Below are 27,394 nucleotides of genomic sequence, written 5' to 3'. Positions count from 1 at the left end.
TTTTTTTTTTAAATTACAATCCATATAGGCAATATTGACTTGTAAATGATTAACTAAAATCGGGTCAACACACATTATGGGGATTGTGGGTAGAATTTTGAGGAAATTAATGAATTTAATCCATTTTGAAATAAGACTGAAACATTAAAAATGTGCAAAAAGTAAAGTATCAATACTTTCCGGATGCATTGTATATGGTTTTTAGCACGTTATCAAAGACTTAAAAAAATAGTCCAACATTATTTACAGCAGCAAAAGACCCTCCACATCACAAGCTACTGGTCAGCTCACGATTCAGCAAACATCTGAAAAACAAATAGCTTATTATGCCTTCACAAGAAATCAGTGTTTTTGAGTCTGTGTTTTTAATGAAGATAGTACTATTTTATTAAATTATTATTTAGCCTGGCATGTTTACTGTTACAAAATATTTTAAATGTTTCTTAAAACAAAACATATTGTGTTCAATGGGGAAAAAGTAGCTGTTTTTTACATAGAGATAAAAAAAACACATTTCAGAGCAGTAATCACAATACTGTGAAACTGTGATATTTTTATCCAAGATTATACCCTCAGAATTTTTTTATTTATTTTTTTTTCAGTTGGCCTATATTCTGTTTTTCTATGTTCTTGCATTTAATTAGAAAATGTGACGATATATCCGGTTCTATAGTTAATTCTGAAATAAATCTTAAAATAAAACAATATTTAAAAATGCAATATTTAATGTGTCAGACACTAAATAAACATGTCAATTCATTTATATTAATCTGATTCCTTAACAGGGCAGCACGGTGGCGCAGAGGGTAGCACGTTCGCCTCATAGCAAGAAGGTTGCTGCTTCAAGCTTCGGCTGGGTCAGTTGGCGTTTCTGTGTGAAGTTTGCATGCTCTCCCCGTGTTGGCATGGGTTTCCTCCGGATGCTCCGGTTTTCCCAAGTCCAAAAACATAGGTGAATTGGGTATGCTAAAATTGACCATAGTGTATAAGTGTGTGTGAATGAGTGTGTATTGGTTACAGCTGGAAGGGCATCCACTGCGTAAAACATAGGCTGGCTAAGTTGGCCTTTCATTCCGCTGTGGTGACCCCAGATTAATAAAGGGACTAAGCCCAAAAGACAATGAATGAATGAATCCTTAACAGTTAAAATTAACCATTTGAGCGTGCTTAGTTTAGGGTATGTTGTGCCATTAAATTGTCAATAGGTTTTATTTTTTTCTACATTTTAAATCTGCTTTAGCTTTCTTCTTTCCTATAAACCTGGAAATATAAAATATATATATTTTTGGTTTTTAACAAATTGCTTATTTTATTCTTAGATTGGTGTACGCTGATGGTCTGCTGAGAATTCTGCTGAGTTGAAGGGATCCTCCTGTCAGACAACCTCTCCAAAGTACAACAGGACTAGTAAGTAACATCTTAAACACACTACTGTTTCATAGCTTTTAGGTTGGTATGGTAAATTCTCTTCTGATAGTGTCAGCTTTATTTAATTAATACAGTCAAGCAGTAATACTGTGAATTTAATACAATGTATATAATTAATAGTGTCACATGATCCTTCTGAAAAAATAGTATTCCAATGTACTGATTCTCTCCTCAAGCTGTTTTTTTTATATATAAAACATTTTAAATAAACATATTTTTAGTATTCTTGATGTATGAAAAGTTTATTTTTAAAAGCATAGTATTTATTTGAAAAAAAAAGTTTGCTCTTTGATGATTGCTAACAATCAGACATGTTTCTTTAGAACAAAAAGAATTTGTGGAAAAAAAGTATTCTCACTGAGCGTTGTTCAACTGTGGTCCAACACGTCATTTAAGTTTTCAAATAAGCCTAAAAGACCTGATTAGCTGCATAAGGTGCATTTAATTAGAGAGTTGAATATATCATTTCTTTTTATATCCTCCTCTATAGCCTACATATAATAGAAGTTGTTTGCTGAAAAACCTTTTTGTAGCAGAAATAAAGCTATGATTAGGCCCACCCGGATTTTTCGCAGAACTCCGCAGATGTTTAGCCTATCATTAATTCTGTTTATTTACTTGAGTAAATGTGTGTAAATCTATATTTATTCAGTTTTTTTTATTAATTTCAGTAATATTATTGACTAATGTGAAAATGTTCATCTGATTTATGTACAATGCAGTTTGTACAGTAATATTTTCTGTCTTACTAGATATGTTACATGAAAACTTGCTTTATTTACCAAATAAAGTGAATCTAATTGGATTTTCATTTTAAACATTAAATAAAACTTTAAAATATATTATTTTTTATTTCATATATTAAGGTTTTAGTTATGATACTCCCAAAATAATTCCGCAGAAATCCGCAGACTTCCACCAAAATTTTCAGCAGAAATAGCAAAAAACATCCGCAGATTCCTCCTGGCTCTAGCTATGATATATTAAATGTGGTGTACAGTGTGACATTTTAGTTGACGAAACTTAGTTTAATTTGCATGTAATGTGGTATCTGAAGATTTGACATATATTTAGATACACATTTATACTAACACAATGATACTAAAAACCAAAAAAAAACATTCATTATGATTTCACAAGGAATTTAACTTTCAAATGGCTTTTCTGAAAATTAGTGCTCAGACACACTCTTTAAGTTTAAATTAAATGACACATTTTAGCTAGTCACTTGCATAACACATACTCCAGTTATATGTCATGAAACAAATAATTTATATTTGTGGTAATATGAACTGCTGCAATGCTAATCTTTCTCCTTTTGGTTTCTTGCTTTATTTAAGGGTTCCCACTACAAGGATTAGATTTGGCTACTGCAGTCCCGGTTTGGGCCAGCCTCACTTGTGAAGACTAAAGCCTGATTTATACTTCTGCGTCAGGTGACCGGCGTAACCCACGGCGCAGGCAACGCGCGTGGCTGTGCATTTATACTTCTGCGCGGCGTCGCGCCATTCGCGCGCCTCTCGGTCCCGCCCAGACTCGTCAGCGCTACCAAGCCGACCAATCACAGAGCTTATGCTACGCGTCGTTGCGACGTGTAGTTACATTTTTTGAGAGGTGCACGTCAGTGACGGCGATGGCCACGGCGAAGGGCTATGCGTCAGCGCCGTAGCATACGCCGGTGTTTGACGCAGAAGTATAAATCAGGCTTAAAGATGAAGACAACATACAAGAACAATTTCGAGGATGGCGACACACTTTTTATTCCACCTATATATCCCCTTTTATGTGTAAGCAACATTCTACAAGATAAAACAAAAGTAAATGACAGGTTATTTCTTTTAATTTTGTCTGTTTTCTTGGAACATTGTACACAATTTACAACCAGTTTTATTTATATAAATATAGGTCAGAGCAAGAAAATGTTATGTTTTCTTCTGGAGAAAGTCTTATTTCTTTTATTTCGGCTAGAATAAAAACAGTTTTGAATTTTTCAAAAAACATTTTAAGGTCAATATTATTAGCCCCTTTAAGCAATTTTTTTCGACTGTCTACAGAACAAACCATCGATATACAATAACTTGCCTGATTACCCTAACCTGTCTAGTTAACCTAATTACCCTAATTAAGCCTTTAAATGTCACTTTAAGCTGTATAGAAGTGTCTTGAAAATATCTAGTCAAATATTATTTACTCGGTTATTAGAAATGAGTTATTAAAACTATTGTGATTAGAAATGTGTTAAAAAATATTTCCGTTAAACAGAAATTAAGGGATTTTATATATATATATATATATATATATATATATATATATATATATATATATATATATATATATATATATATATAGAATGAAAAAATCTGTTTTGTGTCGTGCATTAGAGTTTGCTTAAAAAAAACTGGTTATCTCTGAGAAAGTATTATTTTATATTATTGGTGTGTTATTAGTTCAGAGGAGATTGCAAATTGTTGAATGCCATTTATAAAAAAATGTAAAAAAAAAATTGACTACAGACTTTAATAAAATTTTATCAGACAATTATTTTAATTTGTATGATTTTATTTACTACTGTAAATATTGTTTGCTTGGTATTTATTTTGTGTTTGTGTACTCTTTTTTATTGTAACTCCCTGAAGAAAGTCTTTTGGATACTGAACACATGACTGGTATTATCTTGTATTTTAAAATTATAGTCTTGGAAACATGCATTTTCTTTAACACTATTTAAGAAATTATAAGCATTATAACATGTGCTTACACAAGTGATTTGTGTTTTTACTATAGTAAACTATAGTCACCCTTAGTGTACATGTTTTGAAGTACTTGTAAATATTCCTATGGTCTTAATGTAAATGCTGCAATGGACTTTGTATTTAAAATCTTTATTGCACAGTATTTCAGCCATGGTTATAGTACAACTTGTTGGTTTTGTTTTAAACGTAGTAAAACATGGTTATGTGTGATAAAAGTATGTTAATCTATTTGTATGTTTGTGAAAAATATTAATAAATCTTCAACTGTTATTGAGAGTGGTGTGTCGTGTTTATTATAAATAAGCAGCTGCTGCAGCTAGTGGTCCATAAGTATGGAGCAAAACGCCTGAGAACAGCGCCTCCGCGGAGCGGCCGGCATTTCCGGTTGCGTCGTCCTAACATCGGCCGGACAGCGTTTCCGATCATTTGCCGACGTCGCGGCGACATTTTGCCAATTAGCAAACGCTCCCTGAGCGACATCGCGCCGATGGAATTTTGAAAGTCGGCACGACGTCGGCCCAACGTATGTGTGCTGTCTGGGTAAGGTTTTCCCTGTTAAGATGAAGAGAGGCAAGCCAGGGGTGTCCAAACTCAGTCCTGGAGGGCCGGTGTCCGGCAAAGTTTAGTTCCAACCCCAATCAGACACACCTGGGCTAGCTAATCAAGCTCTTACTGGGCTTTCTAGAAACATCCTTGCAGGTGTGTTGAGGCAAGCTGGAGCTAAAATCTGCAGGACACCGCCACCGGCCCTCCAGGACCCAGTTTGGACCCACCTGGTGTCAAGCAGTTGGAAATCCCTGTAGAGCAGCGCCTCCTCTGGGGTCACACGCACACTGCAGGCAGGAGATAAAGACTCTGCACTTGACATCATGTACTGGAAACACAGTTGGTTTTGTAGTTAGCAGTTGTTTAATAATCATATATATATATATATAATTATATATTTTAATTTGTACAAGTTCACAAACAGAAAAGGTGTTGTTGCAGGATGATGATTTACACGACGTCAATAATGTGACTGAGATCTCTGTCAACTCGTGTTGTTTTCCAGAGATGTGTGTTGTATTGTACACGGATGATCTTTAAAAGAGCAGTTCCTAATATATTGATAGTCAGATTATTGCTGTCTCTGTAAATGTGGACGAACTGATCTGAGTAAAGCTGCGAGGATTCCTGCGTGGTCCACTGTTTCCACTCAGGACTATTTAGTTCATCATCATCATCATCAGAAATGAAAGAAAAGTACTGGTTTTAAACGTTTGTCTGAACCTCCATCCTCTGGAACGGCTGGATTTGCATCTATGGATTGGTCATAATCATCATCATAAACACATCAGTTTCAGTGCAGCATGAGAACGTGATCATGTATAGAAACATCCTACTGTAAAGTGCCTACAAGCAACACAACATTAGTACACATTCAAGGTAAAAAAGGTGCAAACATTTCTTCAGATGTATAAAAAACCATCGATTTAAAAATTAAAATACATACAAATGTGTCTCATGCGTTTTGTTCTTCAGGAACGGACCCTTAGTGTGGTTTGTTTTCAGACCTACATCTGGCAAGCTAGATTGATATACATTACGTTTATTGTCATTTATAGGTTATGTACAGTGCAGAAAATAAAAGTGCTCTCTCCCCGTCGCCTCAAATGTACATATTGCATGACCCTATCAAAGAAAAGAGTATCGAAAGAGGATCTGAGAGGTAAGAGCTGGAGCCGATTCCTCCATCTCAGCGTAAATCATTTACATTTCTGTCTCTGTGTGTGTGTGTGTGTGTGTGTGTGTGTGTGTGTGTGTGTGTGTGTGTGTGTGTGTGTGTGTGGTACTGTACATGTACACACATATGCGCTGATCTCCAGTCAGTGTGAGCTGCCGTGGTAAAGTTTCACGAGCACTGGAGGTTCATATAAACGGGACCTTGTATTATTATTATTATCAATGTGTTTCTGCGGTGTTAAAGGGATCGTTCACACAAAAACGATTATTGACTCGCTGTTTACTGTCCATCAAGTGATTTCAGACCAGCTTTATGAGTTTCTTTATACAAACGGAGACATTTTCAATAGCTTCTGTTTAAAATGTTAACTCCTAGTCAGCGAGTATTTATAAAAACACTGTAAAATATCCAGAAATCTGCATTTTTATGGGTTCTGTGATTGATGATTATGTTTCCTTGTTTATTTCTGCTTCTGAAATGCATTATGAGATCTTGATCTTTCCTCCAGCAGCTGTGAGCCTGTGTAAGTGTGTATAGTGTGTGTTCTGCACATGTGTAATAGTGTGCGGTGCTGTATAGTGTGTGTTGGTGTTGTATATTACGCTACAGTAGGCTTATAATAAACTGCAGCACATTCTCTGTTATTTTGCACACTTATTTCTCTACATTTTATCTCTTATGTTATTTTTAAACCACTAAAATGTCAATAAAAGTCCCTGTTAAACTGTAGAGTTGAATTATCAGCATCACGATAGGGTATATGCTGAGCTAGTGCTGTTCCTATGCTGATACACTTCCGGTGACCTGTTATTGTGAACTTTTTTTCCATTTTATACGGTTCCTTATACAGCATCGATGTTGTAATGTCATTAAAATACATTCAGTTAAATAAACTTAACATTTATTTGGTTGCTCAAGCGTAAAACGAGACAAAAAGCTGTTTACTCGCACGCGCCCGTCAGAATCGGCAGGCTAACGCAGAAGCTCCATTCAATATACTGGGGTAAAATAAATGCTCATATTATAAAGACATGACGGGGGAAATGTAATGTAATGCAGTGCTTCTTGTACAATCTGAGACCCACTTTATATCAGATATCACTCAGCCAGTGGAGATCGCTGATTTTTAAAGAAAACAGACCTTAAACGCACCAGATTTTGCATTGGCATTCAATTCGCCGGAAGCGCTTAACCCAGCTTACTGGCAAATTAAAAGTCCTATTAGCATGCTTCGGCATATACCCCATTTAACAGAGCAGAGATCAACATCCCATAATGCAGTTCACCACAGCTAATAAACAGTAAGGAGTGTTCATCAGCAGATATTGTTTCTACAGTGTCTCCTGTTTTGAACAGAACTCCAACAGTAAAGACGGAGGTTTTGTGTGAATTATCTCTTTACTAATACATGTGTTCTTTTAGTCTTCTTAGAATAGTTTCCTAAATAGATATTTACATCATTTCAGGGCATTAAAGTCATTATGGAGTCGCATCTGTGTGTACGCACCTTGTTAATGCTTTGGAAAGGAAGCATCTGTACATAGACTGCAAAAACACTGCTCTTATTTGAGTTTCTGTCCTGTTTCTGGTCCAAGCATCTAAAAACTCTTAAATCGAGAAGCATTTTCTAGACAAGCACAACAACATTGACTTGCTTTGAGAAATAATGAGTCAAGAGTTTTTATTAAAACAAGCAAAATAATCTGACAATGAGGGAAACAAACTAGATTATTTGACACACACTGTTGTCAGGTTATTCTGCTTGTTTTAAGAAATAACTCTCTTCATTTTGGCATATTATTTTTTTAAAACAAGATTTGTCTAGAAAATGCTTCTTAATTTAAACATTTGCTAAAATTTGGACTAGAAACAAGACAAAAACTCAGAGCAAGAAGTGTGTTTTCTGCAGTGTACACTACCTGACAGACGTCTTGTGGCCTAGTTTTAGGAACACAGATAATAACCGGACTTGTAGTTGCTGATCTGGTGTCAGAAGTGTCTCTATGAAAGGTGAAGGCCTCTAGATTTTGCTGATTTGAGCTCAATAAATCTGATCATGTCTTGATGTTGACTGATTTGATGAGGACAGTGCGGTCTGACTCTGCTCAGACTAAAGTCTCATCACTGAACAGAAATAATGTCCAGTATAGAATATAAAGTCCTGCTGCAGTGGAGACAGAATGAATATTGTGTCTGACTCCATCATGAGCTTGGAGGACTGCATCCATACATCTCTGACATGACTCACATCACTGATTAATAAAGTCATCTGGAATGAAGAAGAAAGCTTCAGCAGGATCCCAGAGTTCATCAAGAGTCTCTGTGTTCATCTTCAACACCTCCTCCTTCATCAGCTCAATAATGTTGATGTCTGGTGACTGGGCTGACCAATCCTGGAGCAGCTTGGCCTTCAGGAGCTTTGATGTGGAGGCTGAAGTATGAGCAGGAGCGCTATCCTGCTGGAGAATTGTCCTCTCCTGTGGTTTGTAATGTAATGGGCAGCACAGATGTCTTGATACCTCAGGCTGTTGATGTTGCAGATCTCTCCATACTGAATGAACCCCAAACCATGACGTCTCCTTCACCAAACTTGACTGATTTCTGTGAGAATCTTGGTCCATGCAGGTTCCAGTAGGTCTTCTGCAGTATTGGTGATGATTGATGCAGATCAGCAGATGATCCAGCAGAGAAATCCACCTCTGACACTTTCACACATCATCAACTAGAAGACCAGATACTATCTGCTGCTCTCACAGCTGATCCACCACAGGACTTCTGTCAGGCAGTGTAGTGGTGAAGTCAGGCCTGATCATGTGTATGTCATGTCTAAACTGCTTCCTGAAGTAGAGTTTTGACAGAGCTACCTGATCCAGGCTGAAGGATGAAGATTCCTGCGTTCAGGAGTTTCATCCACAACTATACATTCCTGGGAAGATTCAGCCTAGACTTGTGCTGCGTCCGAAATCACACTCTTCTTACTGTACAGCATGTGTAAGACAGTATGTGGGCCGAGCCGAATTCATCACAGACGAGGAAAGCCTGACTGCATTAAAGTCCAGTGGAATTAAAATACAATTAAATAGATGTTAGTATCAGAAGTCTTCAGGATATTTCTAATCTAGTGTCTCCAGAACACATGTAGAAGATAATACCCTGATGGAAACATCTACAGTCTGCAGTCTGTCTCCTCAGCCTAAATGGAGCCACGGTTTTATTTGTCGTCTCCTCATACTTCAGACTCTCATCATTTGATTATGACCAATCAAATGCTCTCTAGTGACTAACATGCTCCGCCCTCTTCTTCTCATTGGCTGCTCATCTGATGCGCTCGAGCTCTCCACTCTGACTGGCAGAGCTGTTAGAAAACAACACGCTATTGGCTGGACTTGTAATTGAAAGGTTGCCGGTTCTGTTCTCAGTCCCAGCAGAAATCAATCCGTACTCTCTCCATCTTCCATACCCAGCTGAGGAGACCCAGAGCTCAAAATGTGTCTGTGTGGGTTAAAAGCAGTGGAGAACAGTCATACTTGACCAGGCTCACTTCATACTGGAGTAGTAGAGGATTTCGCACGCAGATTTTGACTTTAAATGCTAGCGCTAACCGCAAGTCTTCCTGGCGTTACCGGAGCTGACGCAGCACCAGGAGGTCCGTCTGCACTACAGCAGCGTAAACCGAACGGAAACATCATTGCTGATTATTGGGAATGCCCTGAAGTGTTTCGTTGCATTGATCTTTTTACATAGTTCCTGCAGTCCTGCCTACTTTATCCGTGGCTACATCCTGGTCACGAGGCAGTGTCTGACCCCGCACGGGTACGACCAGTGTGTTTGTTCTTTAGGTGGCTAGTCATTTTGTGTCTGTCGCGATTCTCGGATGACATGTGCGCACAAGTGTTTCACATAAATGCGTGTCAGTTTCGCTTTGGTGCAACTAAAAGTGAAACTGTGCGCTGTTGTAATGTGTGTGTGTCTGTGTGTGTGCATGATTGCACAGGTTATGTGTGTGTGTGTGTGTGTGCGCCTCAGTTTTGTGGACCCTGGCCCCATCCTCCAGCACTCGGGGGACGGCTCGGCTCTCCGCTGCCAGACTGGTCCAGTTCAGCACTGTCACAGTCCGAGTCCTCACAGAGCGCACGCGTCTGAGAACAGAGCAAACACACCATCAAACTCCTGCACACTTTATACACTGAGCTCCAGTGCTGGACTTGATCACCTGAGACACTCAGACAGAACTTTAACTCTCATGTTGTCCTATAATTCTGCGTACACTATTGCATCCTCTGGGTCTAAAAGACCTGCCTTCAAATGAAAGTAAAATGGTGCCTGAGCCTTTTTTGACGCGTAAGTCAGCAGGAGTGTTGTGCTCCTGGAGGTCCAGGACTCTAACCCCAACCCTAACCTGAACAAGCTGATCGAGCTCTTCAGGATTTAGGCAGGGTTTGGAGCTAGTGGCCCTCCAGGATCAACAGTCCCCACACCTGTACTAGTATTCTGCTCTGTAAGAGAGTGTGCAGGAAGGCAACCTTTGCTTTTTCTCAGTGTACCTCCAGGATGTTTTGTTCCAGGTCAAAGTTGGCCCTTTCCTGTTCGAGGGCAGCGGCCTCTCGTTCAGACAGGGTTGGGTCTGTGATGTCCACAGGGATCTCGGAGCCCTGCGAGATCAGGTCATCGCTGCGGTCGTCCAGCCGCTCGTCAGTGTTGGTGCTGACCACGTCTGGAGTCCCGCTGTGGGAATGGTCGGTGGTGTGGCCCTCCTCGCCTTCTGAAACCGACAGGTTCTCTGAGCTGAACGTGGACACTGATTGGCACTTGGTTATACTGGTTGGCCGTCTGTAAATTGGACATTAGAGAACATGCAAACAATTAAACAGGCAAAAAAATCTGGATTAGGAAGTGAAGAATCATTTACATAAATCATGCAACTATAATGGTTCACACCGAAGATGTTTCTTACCGTCTTCTTGGTAATTCCACCTCACTGTCCACCTCGCCCTCTTCCTCTTCTGAGGAAACACCACGGCGCTGTGAAATTCAACACACCTTTAATTTGCCAATTGAATGAAAAAACCTCAAAAACACACAGGAAGACATTTTAAAGAAAGCTTTAAGACTATGGAACTCTATGTTAACAGGTTTACAACTCTTTTCAGAGTATCGTCTCTTATGTTTGACAATAGAAAGAAACTATCTGAAACTAGTAATGAAGGGGTGACCAACCCTGGAGATCTGTCTTCCTACCCTGATCAAACATACCTGCCTGCAATTATCAAGTGCTGTTCAGCTCCTGATTAACCTATTCGGCTGTGTTTGATCAGTGTTGGAGCTGAATTCTGCAGGAAGGCAGATCTCCTGGAACAGGGTTGAGCACCCCTGAAGTGAAGGGTGAGAAAATGATGACAGAATTTTCATTTGTGGGTGAACTGTCCTCCTGCATACCTGTTTGCGTGTGATAGCAGCGCGGTAGAGTATGGCGGAGGGCGTCAGGTGGCTCCCGCTGGATCCTCTGGGCAGCCGCACAGCCCCGGGGCCCTCCTCCCGCTCCTCCGCCTGTGGTCTGCCCACGGCACCGCTCCGCCCGCAACAGGGGGAGTCCGGGCTGCTGGAGAAGGGCAATGATGCCGCGTCCTCACTGGCCGTGTCACTTCTGGGCGGAGTCTCGTCCAGCCCGGCGCCTGCCTCTGCACCCCCGCGGGGGTCCCGGCCCAGGGTTTCGGGTGTGGCAACCCCGCTGACGCCGTCTTCGACTCGACGGGTGGAGCTCAGCAGGTCCGGGCTGGACGAGGACAGCTTCAGTGGCGGCGGCTCCAGCTGACCCTCCCTCATGGTGGATCCGGAAACGCTCTCGGCGATAGGCGCAGCAGGCGGAGGAGTGTTGGCCACAGGCTCGCGCTCTCGGCTGGCAGGGGCAGAAGGGTGCTTGGGTCCCGACAGATCCCCGCTGCTCCCCCTGCCGCCCCGCCGGTGACGGGTTTTGACCCTGCGTGCCCGACTGGGTGAGGTAGATCCTCGGTTTGAGCATGGCGGGACAGTCACTTGCAGCACTCCGGCATCCATCTTGGGGAGGATGATCTCTGAGCGCAGGAGGTCCGGTCTAAAGATGTTGTTAAAGAGAAAATCATAAGTTACACTTCATCACTTTCCCTGGGATATCATCAGGATCTGGATGCAGGTGCAAGCTGAGCTCCATGCAAGACTTTTAATGTACACACCTAAGTGACGTCACAGGGTGTATATAAATGAGCATGTCCTGCAGGTTTGTGAATGTGATGTAAAGCTGCTCTCACCTCTTGCCGTGAGGCGGCAGTTTCTGCGGGGCGCTTCTCTTCTTGATGAGTTTGTCCACTGTGTTTGAGGTGTGATGCTTGAACAGACCAGGGTACTTCTTATCCAGACACTGTTCCCTCCTGTGTCGGGCATATAGCAAATAACAGATAAACACATCTGCTTTGGCCTATATATAACCACTGAGTGTCACAGAACAGACCCTGAAATCTTCGCCACTTCCAGCACACCGAGACTGCCACACATCCAGCAGGTGTCAGTCTCAATGTGCTGTGAGCGCACCTGAACACACTACTGATCTGCTGACTGTAATCAATCTAATCAATTTAGCAGTCCTAGACAGTTCTCCAGCATGGTACACACTGATTGATATTGTTCCTCTGTATCTTTATCCGTGTAATTGTGGTGTGAACTATGCTGTTTTTTAACACCGTCAACCATTGTTACAACTCGATCTGTATAGTTATCTTTTTAGTTATCCTGCTTGGTGGGAATGACCCAGGATAATGTAAAATCATCAATAACCCAATCCAGAATCTGATCTGGGTTACCTGAGCAGCTCCTTCTCCTTGAGCTCCAGCTGAAGCATTACTGCATTGAGCTCCATGTAGAGGTTATTGGCCCTCTCCAGCTTCCTCTCGTAGTGCTCTCTGATGTCCAGCGCATGCCTGCAAGGAATTTCATCACACTTTTATCAAATAAAATATTTATGACAATTTTACACAAACTTTAAAGCTAGTAAATCTAGAGAATGTGTATGGGGTGTGTCAGTGTTTACAGGTGTTGTTTATCCTCTGGTGTTTGTCTTTTGGTGTTTGTCAGTAGTGGTGCTGACCTGAGTTCTTCTCGGCGCCGGTTGATCAGCTCTTCATCCAGACGGTGCAGACACGTGCCCTCAGATTTAATCTTCTCAAAGTGTTGCTTCACCTCCTCTCGCCACTCCGCCTGCAGAAACACACACATGGACGTTCACATGGGATCCCAAGGCATTCCCAGGCAAGCCTAGACACATTGTCTTTCCAGCACATCCTGGGTCTTTCCCAGGGAATCCTACCGGTCACCTCCCTAGGTAGGCGCCCATGAGGCATTCAAAACAGATGTTCGAGTCCCTCAGCTGCTTCTCTAAATGTGGAGGACCAGCGGCTCTATTCCAAGTTCCTCCTGAGTGACAGAGATCCTCATTTTATCACTGAGGGTGCACCCTTGCCTCCTTGTGTAGGAAACTAAATTCAAGAGCTTGGATCTTGTCTCTCTGGTCATGACCCAAAGCTCATGGGTAAGAGTAGGAATGTAGATTGACCAGTAAAAATCAGGAGCTTTGCTTTTTCAGCTTCTTTACCACAACAGACCGGTACACTGACCGCATAACTGCTGCCGCTGTACTGATCTGCCTGTCAATCTCGTGTTCCATCCTTCCCTCATGCGTGAACAAAACCCTAAGATACATGAACTCCTCCACCTGGGGTAAGGACTTTCCTTCAACCTGGAGATGGCAGGTCTCGTTTTTCTGCTGGAGCATCATGGCCTTGGACTTGGAGGTACTGATTCTCATCACTGCCACATTAAACCATCTCAGCTCATGGTGAAGGTCCATGAAGCCAACAGAACAACATCATCTGAAAATAGCAGAGATAAAATACTATGGTGCCGGAACCAGACCCCCTCCGGTCCTAGGATGTGCCTAGTAATTCTCTCAATAAAAATATTGAACAGAACTGGTGACAGAGGGCAGCCCGGACGGAGTCCAACATGCACTGGGAACAAGTCTGACTTATTGCCGGCAATGCCAAACTCCTGCTCCTGCTTTCCAGGGAGGCTAAGGAGTGTGATCCCCCTATAGTTAATTACACCCTCCAATCCTCTTCTTAAAAATTTTAACCACCACCCCAGATGCCCAGTCTAGAGGTGCCATCAGTCCAGAGGTGCCCGACACCCATGCGATATTGTAGAGGTGTGTCAACAAACAAAAACAACCCCCTCAATATCCAGAGACTTAAAGTACAACCACTGCTTTGCTACTGCAAAGCTTGCAGACTACCTCAGTGACTTCAGCTTGGGTGATTGAGGAATCGATCTCTACATCTGCTCATCAATAGAAGGAGTGTCAATGGGATTTAAGACACTCATCAGCCTTTGAAATCTCAGTTGGTAGAGCAAAGGACTCTTTAGGTTGGTTCAACTCTAGCTCGAAGGACATCTTTTTCTCGCAGACCCACTTTGCTGCTCAAAGAGCACAAAGAGCCTAGGCAGCAAAGCACCAAATCCTAACCACTAGACCACCAGGAAAGGGCTGGCAAAGGCTACCCCTTATGCCTGGCTGTGGGCCTCCACCCACGTGTGCTGCAGCTGCTCTGACTAAAACATTAACACTTGTAACCTCGTCATGGAGATGAGAGAGAGTCCCAGAACCTGGATCAAAGTTCTTCCAGGGAGGGAGTGTTCTGTAAAACCATCCTATTGACACCACCACAAAACAAGCTTCTGTGCACACTGAAGGACATGTAGAATACCAGAAGAGAGCAGTGCTGTTCCAGAAGTTCATGTTTGTTAGTGTTGTGAGTGTGTAACTGTGTGTTGGTGTGGAAGTGTGCTGGTGTTTAGTCTGACCTGAGACTTAAAGTACGTCTCCTGTGGGGTGGACAGCACGTCTGCGGAGGCGATGTCCAGATGAAGCAGAATCTGCCGGAACGATGGCCTGTTCCTGGGCTTACAGTTCCTACACACACACACACACACACACACACACAAACACAGTACATATTAGCATCAACAGAGCTGATACTCAATACAAGTCAGTTGTGTGTGTGTGTCATCTTGTGCTTGTGGTATTATAGAAAGTTTCCACATAATTCCATCTGGTCCTCTATTTCTCTCTCTCTATCTCTCTCTCTCTCTCTCTCTCTCTCTCTCTCTCTCTCTCTCTCTCTCTCTCTCTCTCTTTGTATTTCTGTCTATATCTGTATGTTTCTTTGTCCAGCTGTCTCTCTGTCTTACTGTCTGATTCTGTCATTGAGTGTGTGTGTGTGTGTGTGTGTGTGTGTGTGTGTGTGTGTGTGTTTTACCAGCACTGTCTGAGCAGGATCTTGAACCCATCAGGGCAGCTGTCTGGAAGAGGGAGCTGCAAGCTGTTGTTTCCGACACCCCAAATGATAGCAGACGAGTCCACATCTTTATAGGGGATCTCCCCGGTCAGCATCTCCCACAGCACCACACCGAATGACCTGCAGACACCACAGATCCCATTAATGACCTCTGGATACTCCCAGGATATTACACTGACTGTCGAGATCTGTTTTCATTATCTGATCATGCTAAATATGTGTGTAAATGAGGTCTGAAGCAGATTGACTTTGTCCACTATCTATGGGGCTTCACACCAGACGCAGCTTACACAAATATTCGCTCGTAATTTAACACTTGAACATATTGAATTTACTTCATGCCTTCGTGCATGAAGTTCCCTTCACAATAGATGCAGATTCACGTCATGAGAGGGGATCTGTCTGCCTGGCAACTCCAGTTTCATTGCAAAATGTCTGACATGGATTTTATTGAGAGTAGCTGCGCTTTATGTGCTTTAGCAAGGCTGAAAACGGTGTAGATCTGTTTGGCGCCATGTCTGGGTGAGAAGCTGCTCCTGGATGATGGATGCTTTTAACGGTACTTCCGACTGAGCCGGTCCCAGTGTGATGACCTGTTGTCCCGACAGATTTTCCTGCAGGACAACAACTCCAGGTGCTACGTCATACAAAACACATCATGACCCTACTAGAGCCAGCTCCAGATTGGGTAACAAGACACAAATGTCCACCAAAGTACAGATTGTTCAAATCACTTGTTAATCGCGTCACAATCCCAAAATGCCCAAATCATATCATTCGCACCACCTCAGTTGGGTGAACCGTGCTGCATGATGTCTAATCGGGTCTTTACTTTGAGTTAACATGTAAATCCCATGCGCTTGACGCTTCATCTGTTTCAACCAATCTTTTCCAGAAGTAGTGAAGAAGACCTGAGATCGATGATTTCATAGCAAAAATGTGCATGTGGTATACTTTCAAACTGTTTATGTCAATTGAACCTGTATGATACAGTTGTCAACATCTGAAGTAGATTAAAAGTTCTCTAGACAGGATCCGGTGTTGTTAAATAGTTCTAGGCCAACTTTAATGCCAGGCTTTAATCCACTTCAAATGTTGACAACTGCATTATTTTCACAAGGATACAGGTGTTGCGCAGTGATGTCTGTGAAAAACATTATGTTATAGCTAGTTATTACACGGCTGTCTGGAAAACTTGCTTCTGTTTGGTCAGTCAGTATATTCCAAGGTATGATATTCTGAGCAAGTATTTCTGACTAATAGTTATAGTCTTAGTTTGACTTTTTATTTACTATCATAACCTTGCTATCAACCTCTTAAAACGTCAGATTAAAACCATCATTATGATTACCAGATGTCCACTTTCTCAGACACAGGTTCGTTCCGTATCACCTCCGGTGCCATCCAGGCCACGGTGCCAGCGAACGACATCTTGGTGCTTTTATCCCTGAGCTCTTTAGACGTGCCGAAGTCGGAGATCTTCACCAGGTCATCGTGTGTGATCAGCATACTGACAGGAGAAACACACATCAGCGTTTCAGTGTGCGGTTGCATAGAGCACAAACGTTTTTCCCTTAAGCATGACACTAAAGGGTTAAATTCCCCTTACCTAAGAGAATAATTTAAGGGTGTTGCATATATTCCCTTATACAGTTCTCTTAGTTAAGGAGAACCTTTAAGGTCTTCACAACATCGACAGAGGTTTATTGTTAAAATATTGTTGTTATGGACATGCTACTCCTATTTTAGTCCACTGGCAGTTTTTCAGAAAACCTTTTGGACACTTCGTTATTGATGAGATGCGCTACTCCTGTTTCTACACCCTTATTTAAGGTGGATGGCTCCATCTTGTGACTGAATAATGCACAGGTTAGTGTATACTCCATTCAGCTGTTTTTTTTCTATCAGCTCGGTATTTAATTGATTTAATTAATAAACTATTACAGCTCAGAGTAATGGTTATGTTTAGTTTATGTTTTGTGGCAAGTAGGCGTGTAAAAAGCAGGATAAAGTACATCCAGCCGGTTGTTATCTCTGAATAACCCTAACCCCAACCGTAACCCTTATACAAATGGGTTAAACCTGTGGTGTTTATTCTGTCAGAACAACCAACCAGATGTGCTTTATCCCTTACACAAAGACCATTTCGATTATAATGTGAGTTTATGAAATGTTGTGTCTAAATTGCAAAGCAGTGAATTACAGGTCAGATGAAATATCCCCAACTGTTGGAGACTAAATGTGCCACCCCTCATAATACATCCTTATTTGAGTTGGTAGTTCACTCTGATGAATTGTGCTACCCCTGATGTTTTAGGTAAAACATGACAGACTGAGCTACCGGTAGCACACTCTGAGGAGTTAGCACAGATCGGTGATGTACAGAAATAAGGCTGTAGTGCAGGTAAAGTGCTGTACTTTGGAGACTTGAGGTCTCTGTGGATGATCTTGTGCAGGTGCAGGTAGTTCATGCCGCCGGCGATGCCCATGGCCCAGTCCACCAGCAGGCACGGCGTGATCTTCCGGCCCGCACGCAGCACCTCATACAGCTGACCCTGCGCACAGTACTCCATGAGGATGCAGTAACACGGAGCCTGTGTACACACACCCCTGAAACACACACACACACACACACAGTCAGAACCTGAGCATGTTTGTTGAGTTGGCCAATTAATCAAAGGCAATTTTCTAAATAACTTGGACTCGCCAAAGCATTTATATACTGCTGCTCTAGTGATTTGATCGGCACACTGTCTTTTATCCTCACTTGTAAGTCGCTTTGGATAAAAGCGTCTCTTAAATGAGTAGATGTAAATGTTATTTGTTATTTCGGTTTGCCAATCTGGAATCCAGTAGATCTCCAGGTCTTGTAGGAGCACTTTTAGCTTAGCTAATCAAATTTGACCATTAGGATCTTGTTCAAACATGACCAAAGATTTTTGATGATTTTCCTGTTTAAGGCTTGACTCTTCTGTAGTTGTACTAAGACTGACTGAAAAAGAAAAGTTGTTCTAGGCTGATATGGTAAGCAACTATACTCTCATTTTGGCGTCATAATTAAGGAACATTGCTGCTGTAATGATATTTGTCTGATCAGCCTGAAAATAATCCCAGGATAGGGAACTTTCAACATGACCAGCACCTTCTTATATTGATGGAAGTTAGCCGATTTTCAGGCACATTAAGCAACATTTTATTTCCCGCTGATCTAGGTACAGTTGGATGATTGGTCTTGACTCACTTGAAGGTGATGATGTTGGGATGTTTGAGTTTGCGCAGGTGTTTGATCTCCGTCTCCTTGATGTCTCTGACTTTCTTCACTGCCACTTCCTCTCCATGAAACTTGCCCAGGAAGACTGCGCCCTGAGCGCCGCTGCCCACCCACTGCAGCTCCGAGATCTCCTCGAACGGCACCTCCCAGCACTCTGCAGGACAAGAGTCATTACACTCCAAAACACCTCACAACAATAGTGGGTTTAGTCTCCACAGGGTTGGCTCAATTAAAGCAAAACCTCTAGTGTGATTGCTCTGTTAAGGTGCGATACACTGGGCACTTTTTGCTGTTGCATGAGCAATGAAATCAATGTTTTCCCTTTGTTCATGTTTTTGGTATGAAACTTCATGCTGATATGCTGTTGACCATAAAGAGCATCATACCAGTCCTATGAAAAGGCTCCAAAACCTTCAATAGACCAGAACTATAAAAGAATGAATCGATCTTTTTAATCGGAACTGTCCAAAAGATCGCAAAAAAGATCTGAACTTCCCATCACTAAATCACACCCAGCCAAATTCTTGTGTGCGTGTGTGTGTGTGTGTGTGCGGTACTCACCCTCCTGGCTTTGCTTGTGTTCAGTAGAGTAGGCTTTTCCGATCATGGTCCACACGGGCTTCAGGCAGCCGAACAGGCCTTCCAGGAAGCCTCCTCCGCCGGGCTGCAGTCTGAAGCTGTCGGCCTGGCTGCGCACCGCTCCGCCCTCCGCTCCACCCTCCTGCAGCTTCAGCACGCTGTTGGAGAAGTTGGTGGGCTCATCACTCAGGGTGGGGCTGTTGCTGTGGGTGCCACTGCCGCCGCCCACGGGGTCGATGGACAGCACGTTACGCAGCACGCACTGGGTCGGGGTAAGCTCAGTGTCCGGGGTGCTGGCCGGAACCTCAGGGTCAGGACGGCAGAAGGGCGGGTCGGAGAGCGGCGTGGTGAAGCCGGAGAGGGACGGGGATGGGGCATGCTGCTCATGGACACAAGCCATGGGGGCAGAAGGGGTCGGGTGGAGCTCTGAGTTACCCACCCTTCAGAACGGGCACCGCAGCAGGTCAACACACCTAAGGAGAAGAAACATGGGCACATTACTGATGGGGACGATCTTTAACTTCTTAAGAGGCTGCTATTTTGCAATGTGTCATTCTTGAGGTGCAGCTGATCACAGAGAGTTGATCAGATCTTTTAATCTCAGTTTGGAGCACTGAGTTACTCACCCTTCAGCATGATATTACTGATGGGTCATTCTTGAACTGTCGATAATCCTTCTAAACTACTTTAATGTGACTCGGGACATACAGGGACGAGACAGCCCTTAACAAAGCACTACTGACCACATACTCCCACAGCACCCTCCACAGAATACCATGAGGGACTCGGGCAATGCATTCTCCAAGCTCACAAACCACATGTGTACTGGTTGGGCATACTCCCATGAGCCCTCGAGCACCCTGGTGAGGGTATAGAGCTGGTCCAGTGTACCATGGCCTGGACGAAAACCACATTGTTCTTCCTGGATTCTAGGTTCAACCATCGGACGGATCCTCCTCTCTACTACCCTGACATAGACTTTCCCGGGGAGACTGAGGAGTGTGATCCCCCTATAGTTGGAGCACACTCTTCGGTCCCCTTCTTAAAAATGGGAACCATCACCCCAGTTGCACAGTCCAGAGGTACTGTTACTGAGCACCATGCAATATTTCAGAGTTAGTCAGCCAAGACAGCCCCACAATATCCAGAGACCTAAGGTACACAGGGTGAGTCTCATCCACCTCCGCTGCTTTGCCTCTGCGGAGCTTGCAAACTACCTCAGTGACCTCAGCTTGGGTGATGGGTGAGTTCACCCCTGTATCCCCAGTCTGTGCTTTCTCAATGCAAGACATGTCAGTTAAAGAGATCCTGAAAGTACTCCTTCCACCATCCGACCACATCCCCAGTCGAGGTCAACAGCTCCCCACCTTCGCTGTAAACAGTGTCATTGTGGAGCTGCTTTCCCCTCCTGAGGCGCCGGACCCTAACCGATAGTTTTCCTCCATGGTCTCCCTGAACTCCTCCCAGGCCGGAGTTTTTGCCTCAGCAACCGTTCCGGCTGAAGCATGCTTGGCCTGCCGATACCCATCAGCTGCCTAGGGAGTACTGCAAGCCAGTATTGAAAATTCCTCTGACTTGAATTTTAGCCAGATGTTCCCAGAGGACTCTCAACATCCATTTGGGCCTGCCAGGGCTGTCCAGCTTTCTCCCCAGCCAGCAGATCCAACTCACCACCAGGTGGTGATCAGTTGACAGCTCTGCCCCTCTCTTTACCCGACTCCAAGACATACAGTCGGAGATCAGATGATACAAACACAAAGCTGATCATTGATTTCCGCCCAAGGGATGCTTATGCTCAAAATTGGTGTTTGTTATGGACAAGCTGTGATTAGCACAGAAGTCTAATAACAGAATTCAGGTCAGGAAGGCTGTTTCTCCCAATCACGTCTCTCCAGGTCTCACTCACCATGTGTGCATTGAAGTCCCCCAGTAGAACAACAGAGTCCCCAGTCTGAGTGACTTCCAGCACCCCGCCCAAGGACTCCAAGAAGGCAGCGTATACCAGTAGAACATAGTCAATTTGTTGTGAAAGGTTTTCAGTGATATTGTCATTACTCTGTCAATGCCTCTGTCATTACTCTGTTAATGACAAACTCAATTGTTCCACTGTAGTTGAGGCAAAGAAAAATATTAATGATGCTGTTATAAAATTAATGACAAAGACAACCCTTCAACTAAAGTGTTGCAGATATATTCGGAAGTCCTTTTTCATTAGGACAGGGCAGCAAGCAAATTTGGAAAGGGGGATTTTTGGGATCAGGAACGATTCACGAGTCGGGACTCGAGCTCAGGACGCCCGCAGTGCACTAGTGTTTGTCCATCAGCACCGACATCAGTCTGAAGGTTTCTAGCATTCTAGAAAGAGCTTGATTGGAGCTAAAGCATGCAGTACACTGGCTCTCCAGGGGTAAAGAATGACTATATATGGCCTGCAGTCCTCAGGGAAGGCGTTGAGATCTAGATCTGGCCTGAAGCCTAAGTTTTCCCTCCATATTTCCCTGGCAGAGAGTGAGGAGATGGAGAACTGGAGACAGACAGATATCTACAGCATGGAAAATAAGTTTTGAACACGTCAACATTTTTCGCAGAAATAATTCTAAAGGTGCTGTCGAATGTTCCCCGGATGTTGATAGCAACCAAAGAATCTATATATGCAAACAAAACAAATCTAATTAGTTTAAATATCAAGTTATGCATAATTAAATGAAATAACGCAAGGAAAAGTATTGAACACATGAAGACATGTAGAAGAGAGATGTTGAAAGCCCAGACAGCAGCTGAAATCTCTCAGTAGTTCTTCAGTAGTTCCTCCCTCAGTGTAAATGAAGATCAGCTGCTTCAGTCCAACATCTACATCAGCAGGAGGATGAGGATCAAACCAGGGTGGACATTTGAGCAAAACAATGATCCAAAACACAGCCAAGGAGACTCTCAGGTGCTTTCAGAGAAAGAAAATCAAGCTGTAGAATGACCCAGCCAATCACCTGACTCCAATCCAATAGAGAATACAGCTTTCTCCTTAGTGTTTCTGTCTTCATACCCATAATGGGAGTGTAATAATGCGCTCATATAAATGATGAAAAATATTACCATAAACAATGTTTATATGCATAATGTAAAACTAAACTTTTTATTTTGTACATTTGATATACACTCACTTTGATATACGGCCACTTTATTAGGTACACCTCACTAGTATCGGGCCGGACCCTTTTGCCTTCAGAACTGCCATAATCCTTCACAGATTCAACAAGCTACTGGAAATATTCCTCAGAGATTTTGCTCCATGATAGCATCACGCAGTTGCTGCAGATTTGTCGGCTGCACATCCATGATGCCAATCTCCCGTTCCACCACATCCCAAAGCTGCTCTATTGGATTGAGCTCTGGTGACTGTGGAGGCCATTTGAGTACAGTGAACTCATCGTCATGTTCAAGACACCAGTCTGAGATGATTGAGCTTTATGACATGCTGCGTTATCCTGCTGGAAGTAGCCATCAGAAGATGGAGACACTGTGCTCATAAAGGGATGGACATGGTCAGCAGCAATACTCAGGTAGGCTGTGGCGTTGATGCTCAATTGGTACTAATGGACCCAAAGAAAATCTCCCCCACACCATTACACCACCAGCACCAGCCTGAACCGCTGATACAAGGCAGGATGATCCATGCTTTCATGTTGTCAGAGCCGAGCATCTGAATGTGTCAACAGAAATGGAGACTCATCAGAGCAGCAACGTTTCTCCAATCTTCTATTGTCCAGTTTTGGTGAGTCTGTGTGAATTGTAGCCTCAGTTTCCTGTTCTTAGCTGACAGGAGCGGCACCCGGTGTGCTCTTCTGCTGCTGTAGCCCATCCGCTTCAAGGTTGGACGTGTTGTGTGTTCAGAGATGCTCTTCTGCAGAGCTCGGTTGTAACGAGTGCTTATTTGAGTTACTGTTGCCTTTCTATCAGCTGGAACCAGTCTGGCCATTCTCCTCTGACCTCTGGCCTCATCAACAAGGCATTTGCGCACACAGAACTGCGGCTCACTGGATATTTCCTCTATGTCGGAGCATTCTCTGTAAACCCTAGAGATGGTTGTGCGTGAAAATCTCAGTAGATCAGCAGTTTCTGAAATACTCAGAGCAGCCCGTCTGGCAGCAACAACCATGCCACGTTCAAAGTCTCTTAAATCCCCTTTCTTCCCCATTCTGATGCTCGCTTTGAACTGCAGCAGATCCTCTTGACCATGTCTACATGCCTAAATGCAGTGAGCTGCTGCCATGTGATTGGCTGATTACAAATTAAAATTAAATTAGCAGTTGGACAGGTGTACCTAATAGTGGCTGGTGAGTGTACATCGTCATATTGCACATTAGCTCTAGTATGAACTAGACATAAGTAAATAGAACGTACATACAATGGTAAATTTACTGGAGTAATTGAACTTTATTCAGGTGAAGCTTTGTCGTGCTGATGTGCATGAGAGCCAGCCATGTATTGGGCATGTCTTATGCATAACTTTAGCTTAAGTTCAGCCATTTTGTCAGCTTTATATAGACTCGTCTTGGTTGTTAATCCACATCAGATGATGATTGGCTTGTTGTTTATATTGGCTTCAGTGTTCAGGACTGCACATTTAGAGGTGTAGTTCAGCACTCTGGACAGCGATCCTCACTAGCATGCAGAGAACATTCTCATATCATGTGCAGTTTTGGGAAACACATGAGGAATTGTTCTGATTGTTTGTCTCCCTGCATGCTTCAGATTAGTGCAGTTAAATCCTGATCTAATCATGACAAACTATTAATCCTTAAAAAGGTCTGAGATTTCTGACATTTCACCACAGTTTTATAAAAGGTAAGATATTAAACCACATTTACTCTCATCCTACAGCCGGTGGGAGAACTGACTGTAATATTTAAAAATAATAGCGTAGTCCAAACACTGAGCAATCATCACTAACTATACATCACCTGAAATCTTAAAATGTCTAGTTTCCATATAAAGTGATTAAAGGTGTAACGGTTCACAAAAATCCCGTTTCGGTTCGATACAGCACAAGTGGCGTCACGGTTCGGTATGCTTTCGATACAGCAAAAAAAGAAAAAAGCCTGAGGAGTTCTCTGATTTAAATAAAGCAAATTACACCTAAGAGTGATGACCTTAATGATTTATTATTTAATAATTCCAGGTTTAGATGTTACAATGTTGTAAATGAATAGGGCATAGGGGGGATAAGTGGGAATAGAACACAGCCAGCAAGTCTGTTTCTAACTACAGCTCCAGTGGTGTAGTTGTAAGTGCACAAGTTTGCGACGCAGTTTGTGAATGTTCATTGGAATGACGGATTTGGGAAACGCCAGATGAACTATGTTTGTAACGAAGGAACTTGCGACCTTAGTTGGCTAATGATGGTTTCCTGGACAGTTGTTTTCCCAGAATAAACCCTCCAGTCTTACACAAAAACATTGATATGATGTGAACAACAGCTGCAGATAATTAAATAATCAATGGAGGTTTTAATAATATGAATATATCAATAACATATCATGTTAGTTGCATCGTGTGCACTCGAATAATATTCTGCTTATAGGGCTCCTGAAGGTTTGAGCTGGCCCTGTGTGTATACTGATTATTACTCTAATTTGAGCTGTTTTTACTGTTGTTTTTGACTATTAGAGTTTGACTATCGTTATTGAAGCCACTGCTATACTGAACAGCATTTTAGGAGGCTGTTTTATACTGCAAATGAAGATATTCTGCTGCCCCAATAGTCAGATCACACATATAAACACATTATAATGAGCACAACACAGCGATTGGACCCCTCGTATCCTCTGTAAATCACACACAGAGCGGCCAGATCTGATTTTGATCCACAGCTGAAGCACTCTGAACACATTTGCGCTGCGGTTTAGCTGATGTGTGACCTGCTCTGCTCATCTCCGTGAACGGCCATCATCTGTGATCATCTTCTGAGGTGAATGGTGGCCAATGAAAGCACATAAGCGTGTTATTACTCCTCCGTATTCATACAGCTCTCCAGACGCGCTGTTACACTCAGATTGACGTCTTCGCGTCGTTATAGTTACATTATGGGATGTGTGGAGCGCTAATCAGCGGATAATAATAAAATAATCCCAGTAACGCGTCGTGTGGAGAGCCGCGCGCGCGCTTCAGCAGCGCGAGCACAATATGACAAAATTGCATAACGCGTCGCGTCGCGTTATTACGCTATTGTGCGCGCTGAAAAACACCGCGCTGTGAAGAACGCGCAGCGATGGACGCGTCGGTTCAGATGTGATGTCATTGTGAAAGAGTGAAGTACCGCAATGAGCTTCACCATCACACACACACGCACACACACACTGGTGTTTGGGATGCGGGGATGGTACCTCTGCTCTCCGGATGGTGATGACGGTCGTCAAATGTCCCGCGGATCTGCTGCCGTATTTCTGCCGCTTCTCCTCCGGTTTTCTCCTCCTGTTCGTCGTGTTTTCGGTCGGTCACGGATTCGGGTCCATTAGTCGAGCGGAAGGAGCTGTTTCTCCTCTACGGTGCTGAAGTGACGTCACGCAGTATGACGCCGCAAGGGGGCGCTGTGCGTAACCGCGAGCACGAGCATGACGTCAAAGCCCCACGCGGCGGTCTGCTGGGTTTGACCTTCCGAGAAATTGTTTATTAACAAACAAATGAAGTGTGTGATTTGATATGATATATGATATGATTTGATGTATTGTTTTATTCTGATAATGAGGACTGGATTTGTAAAGCACAACATGTTTTTAATTTGTTCATGGAAATGGCACATGCATGAGGGAAAGGGGGCTTGATGTAGACCAAACTTTATAAACGACTTCAAATTATAACTCAGTATTAGGAACAATCACAAAATTCAATGTAATGTAATGCTCTTTAAACATTTAAATTCATGCACATATCTATTTATAATCTTTTTCTCTGTCTTAGAACTGTTTGAATATGTTATTCACACTGTTCTTTAATAATTAATAAAGCGGAAAAGAAGGAGATTCGACCTTTAGAGAAACATTTCTTTACTTTAGTGAGAGAAGAACTATTAATTTGATGGAAAAAGCTGTGGTCTTTGCCATATAATATAATTAATGAAGCACTAGACTTTTCTTTTTTTGATAAGAAACCATTATAGACTGTTCTTATATATATGTTTACAAACAAATGGGCTTTTGATACAGGTTGTTCAGGTTATAAACTGTAGTCTAGAGTATTTTTACTTCACTGTACTCAGATTTTGAAAGGATTATATGTTATAGGTAGGCTCACACGGCGTGTGCAGATCTGCCGATTTTTAGCTCATCGATTCTGTTTACTTACTTGTGTAAATGTGTGTAAATTTGTTTTAGGTTATAGCTAGGGCCAGACGGAATCTGCAGAGGTTTTTTTTGCTATTTCTGCACAGAATTTTGTTAAAAATCTGCAGATTTATTCTGAATTATTTTGGGAGTATAATAACTAAAGCCTTAATATATGAAATAAAAAGTACTACATTTTTAACTTGTATTTAATGTTTACAATGCAAATCCAGTTAGATCCACTTATTTGGTAAACAAAGCAAGTCTCTCATATAATATCTCTACTAAAAGACAGAAGATATTACTGTACACACTATATTGTAAATAAACCATATGGATATTCTCATATTAGTCAGTAATATAACTGACATTAATTTAAAAACTGAATAAATATAAATTTACACACATTTACTCAAGTAAACAAACAGAATTAATGATGGGCTAAACATCAGTGGAATTCTGTGCATGCAGAACCTGTGTGGGCCTAATTATAGGTTATAATATATATATATGTAGCGTTCAGCATGAATGAGCCCACCCGGGAATAGAAAGATAATGTTTAAATTCATTCATTTTCTATCAGCTTAGTCCCTTTATTTATCAGGGGTCACCACAGTGGAATGAACCACCAGCTATTCCAGCATATGTTTTACACAGTGGATGCCCTTCCAGTAGCCAGTACTGGGAAACACCGATTCACACTCATTCACTCATACACTGCGGCCAGTTTAGTTCACCAGTTCCCCTATAGCGCATGTGTTTGGACTGTGGGAGAAACCGGAGCACCCAGAGGAAACCCACGCCAACACGGGGAGAACATGCAAACTCCACACAGAAACACCACCTGACCCAGCCGAGACTCAAACCAGAGACCTTCTTACTGTGAGGTGACGGTGCTGACCAATGAGCCACCATGCTCAAATTTAAACAGATTATACTTT

General features: G+C 42.6%; 2 protein-coding genes across 3 annotated transcripts in view; one reads left to right on the top strand and one right to left on the bottom strand.

Annotated features, from left to right (window-relative positions):
* aaas (aladin WD repeat nucleoporin) overlaps positions 1-27,394 on the top strand; it is a 44,511-nt gene that overhangs the window by 5,207 nt on the left and 11,910 nt on the right. The window lies entirely within an intron of this gene.
* map3k12 (mitogen-activated protein kinase kinase kinase 12) lies at positions 6,733-25,704 on the bottom strand. The gene is made up of 14 exons (NM_207094.2): positions 25,518-25,704; positions 19,120-19,610; positions 18,529-18,712; positions 17,706-17,897; positions 16,639-16,797; positions 15,249-15,407; positions 14,794-14,902; positions 13,022-13,131; positions 12,738-12,854; positions 12,189-12,308; positions 11,341-11,995; positions 10,859-10,926; positions 10,449-10,734; positions 6,733-10,043 (listed from the first exon to the last, which is right to left on the bottom strand). The coding sequence occupies exons 2-14, from the start codon at positions 19,535-19,537 to the stop codon at positions 9,927-9,929; spliced, it is 2,694 nt and encodes an 897-aa protein (NP_996977.2). The 5' UTR covers positions 19,538-19,610; positions 25,518-25,704; the 3' UTR covers positions 6,733-9,926.

This window comes from Danio rerio, chromosome 9 (assembly GCF_052040795.2).
Source record: "Danio rerio strain M-AB ecotype USA chromosome 9, GRCz13ab, whole genome shotgun sequence".
NCBI lineage: Eukaryota > Metazoa > Chordata > Actinopteri > Cypriniformes > Danionidae > Danio > Danio rerio.
This window is presented reverse-complemented; position numbering and strand designations above follow the sequence as displayed.

Bases quoted from the DNA above. Each gene is read 5' to 3' on its own strand.
- map3k12 (NM_207094.2), bottom strand. From the start codon at position 19,537: ATGGCTTGTGTCCATGAGCAGCATGCCCCATCCCCGTCCCTCTCCGGC. The intron at 11,996-12,188 runs GTGAGAGCAGCT...CAACATCTTTAG, and splicing joins CTGCCGCCTCACGGCAAGAG to ACCGGACCTCCTGCGCTCAG. The intron at 10,735-10,858 runs GTAAGAAACATC...TCCAATTTACAG, and splicing joins GTGGAATTACCAAGAAGACG to ACGGCCAACCAGTATAACCA.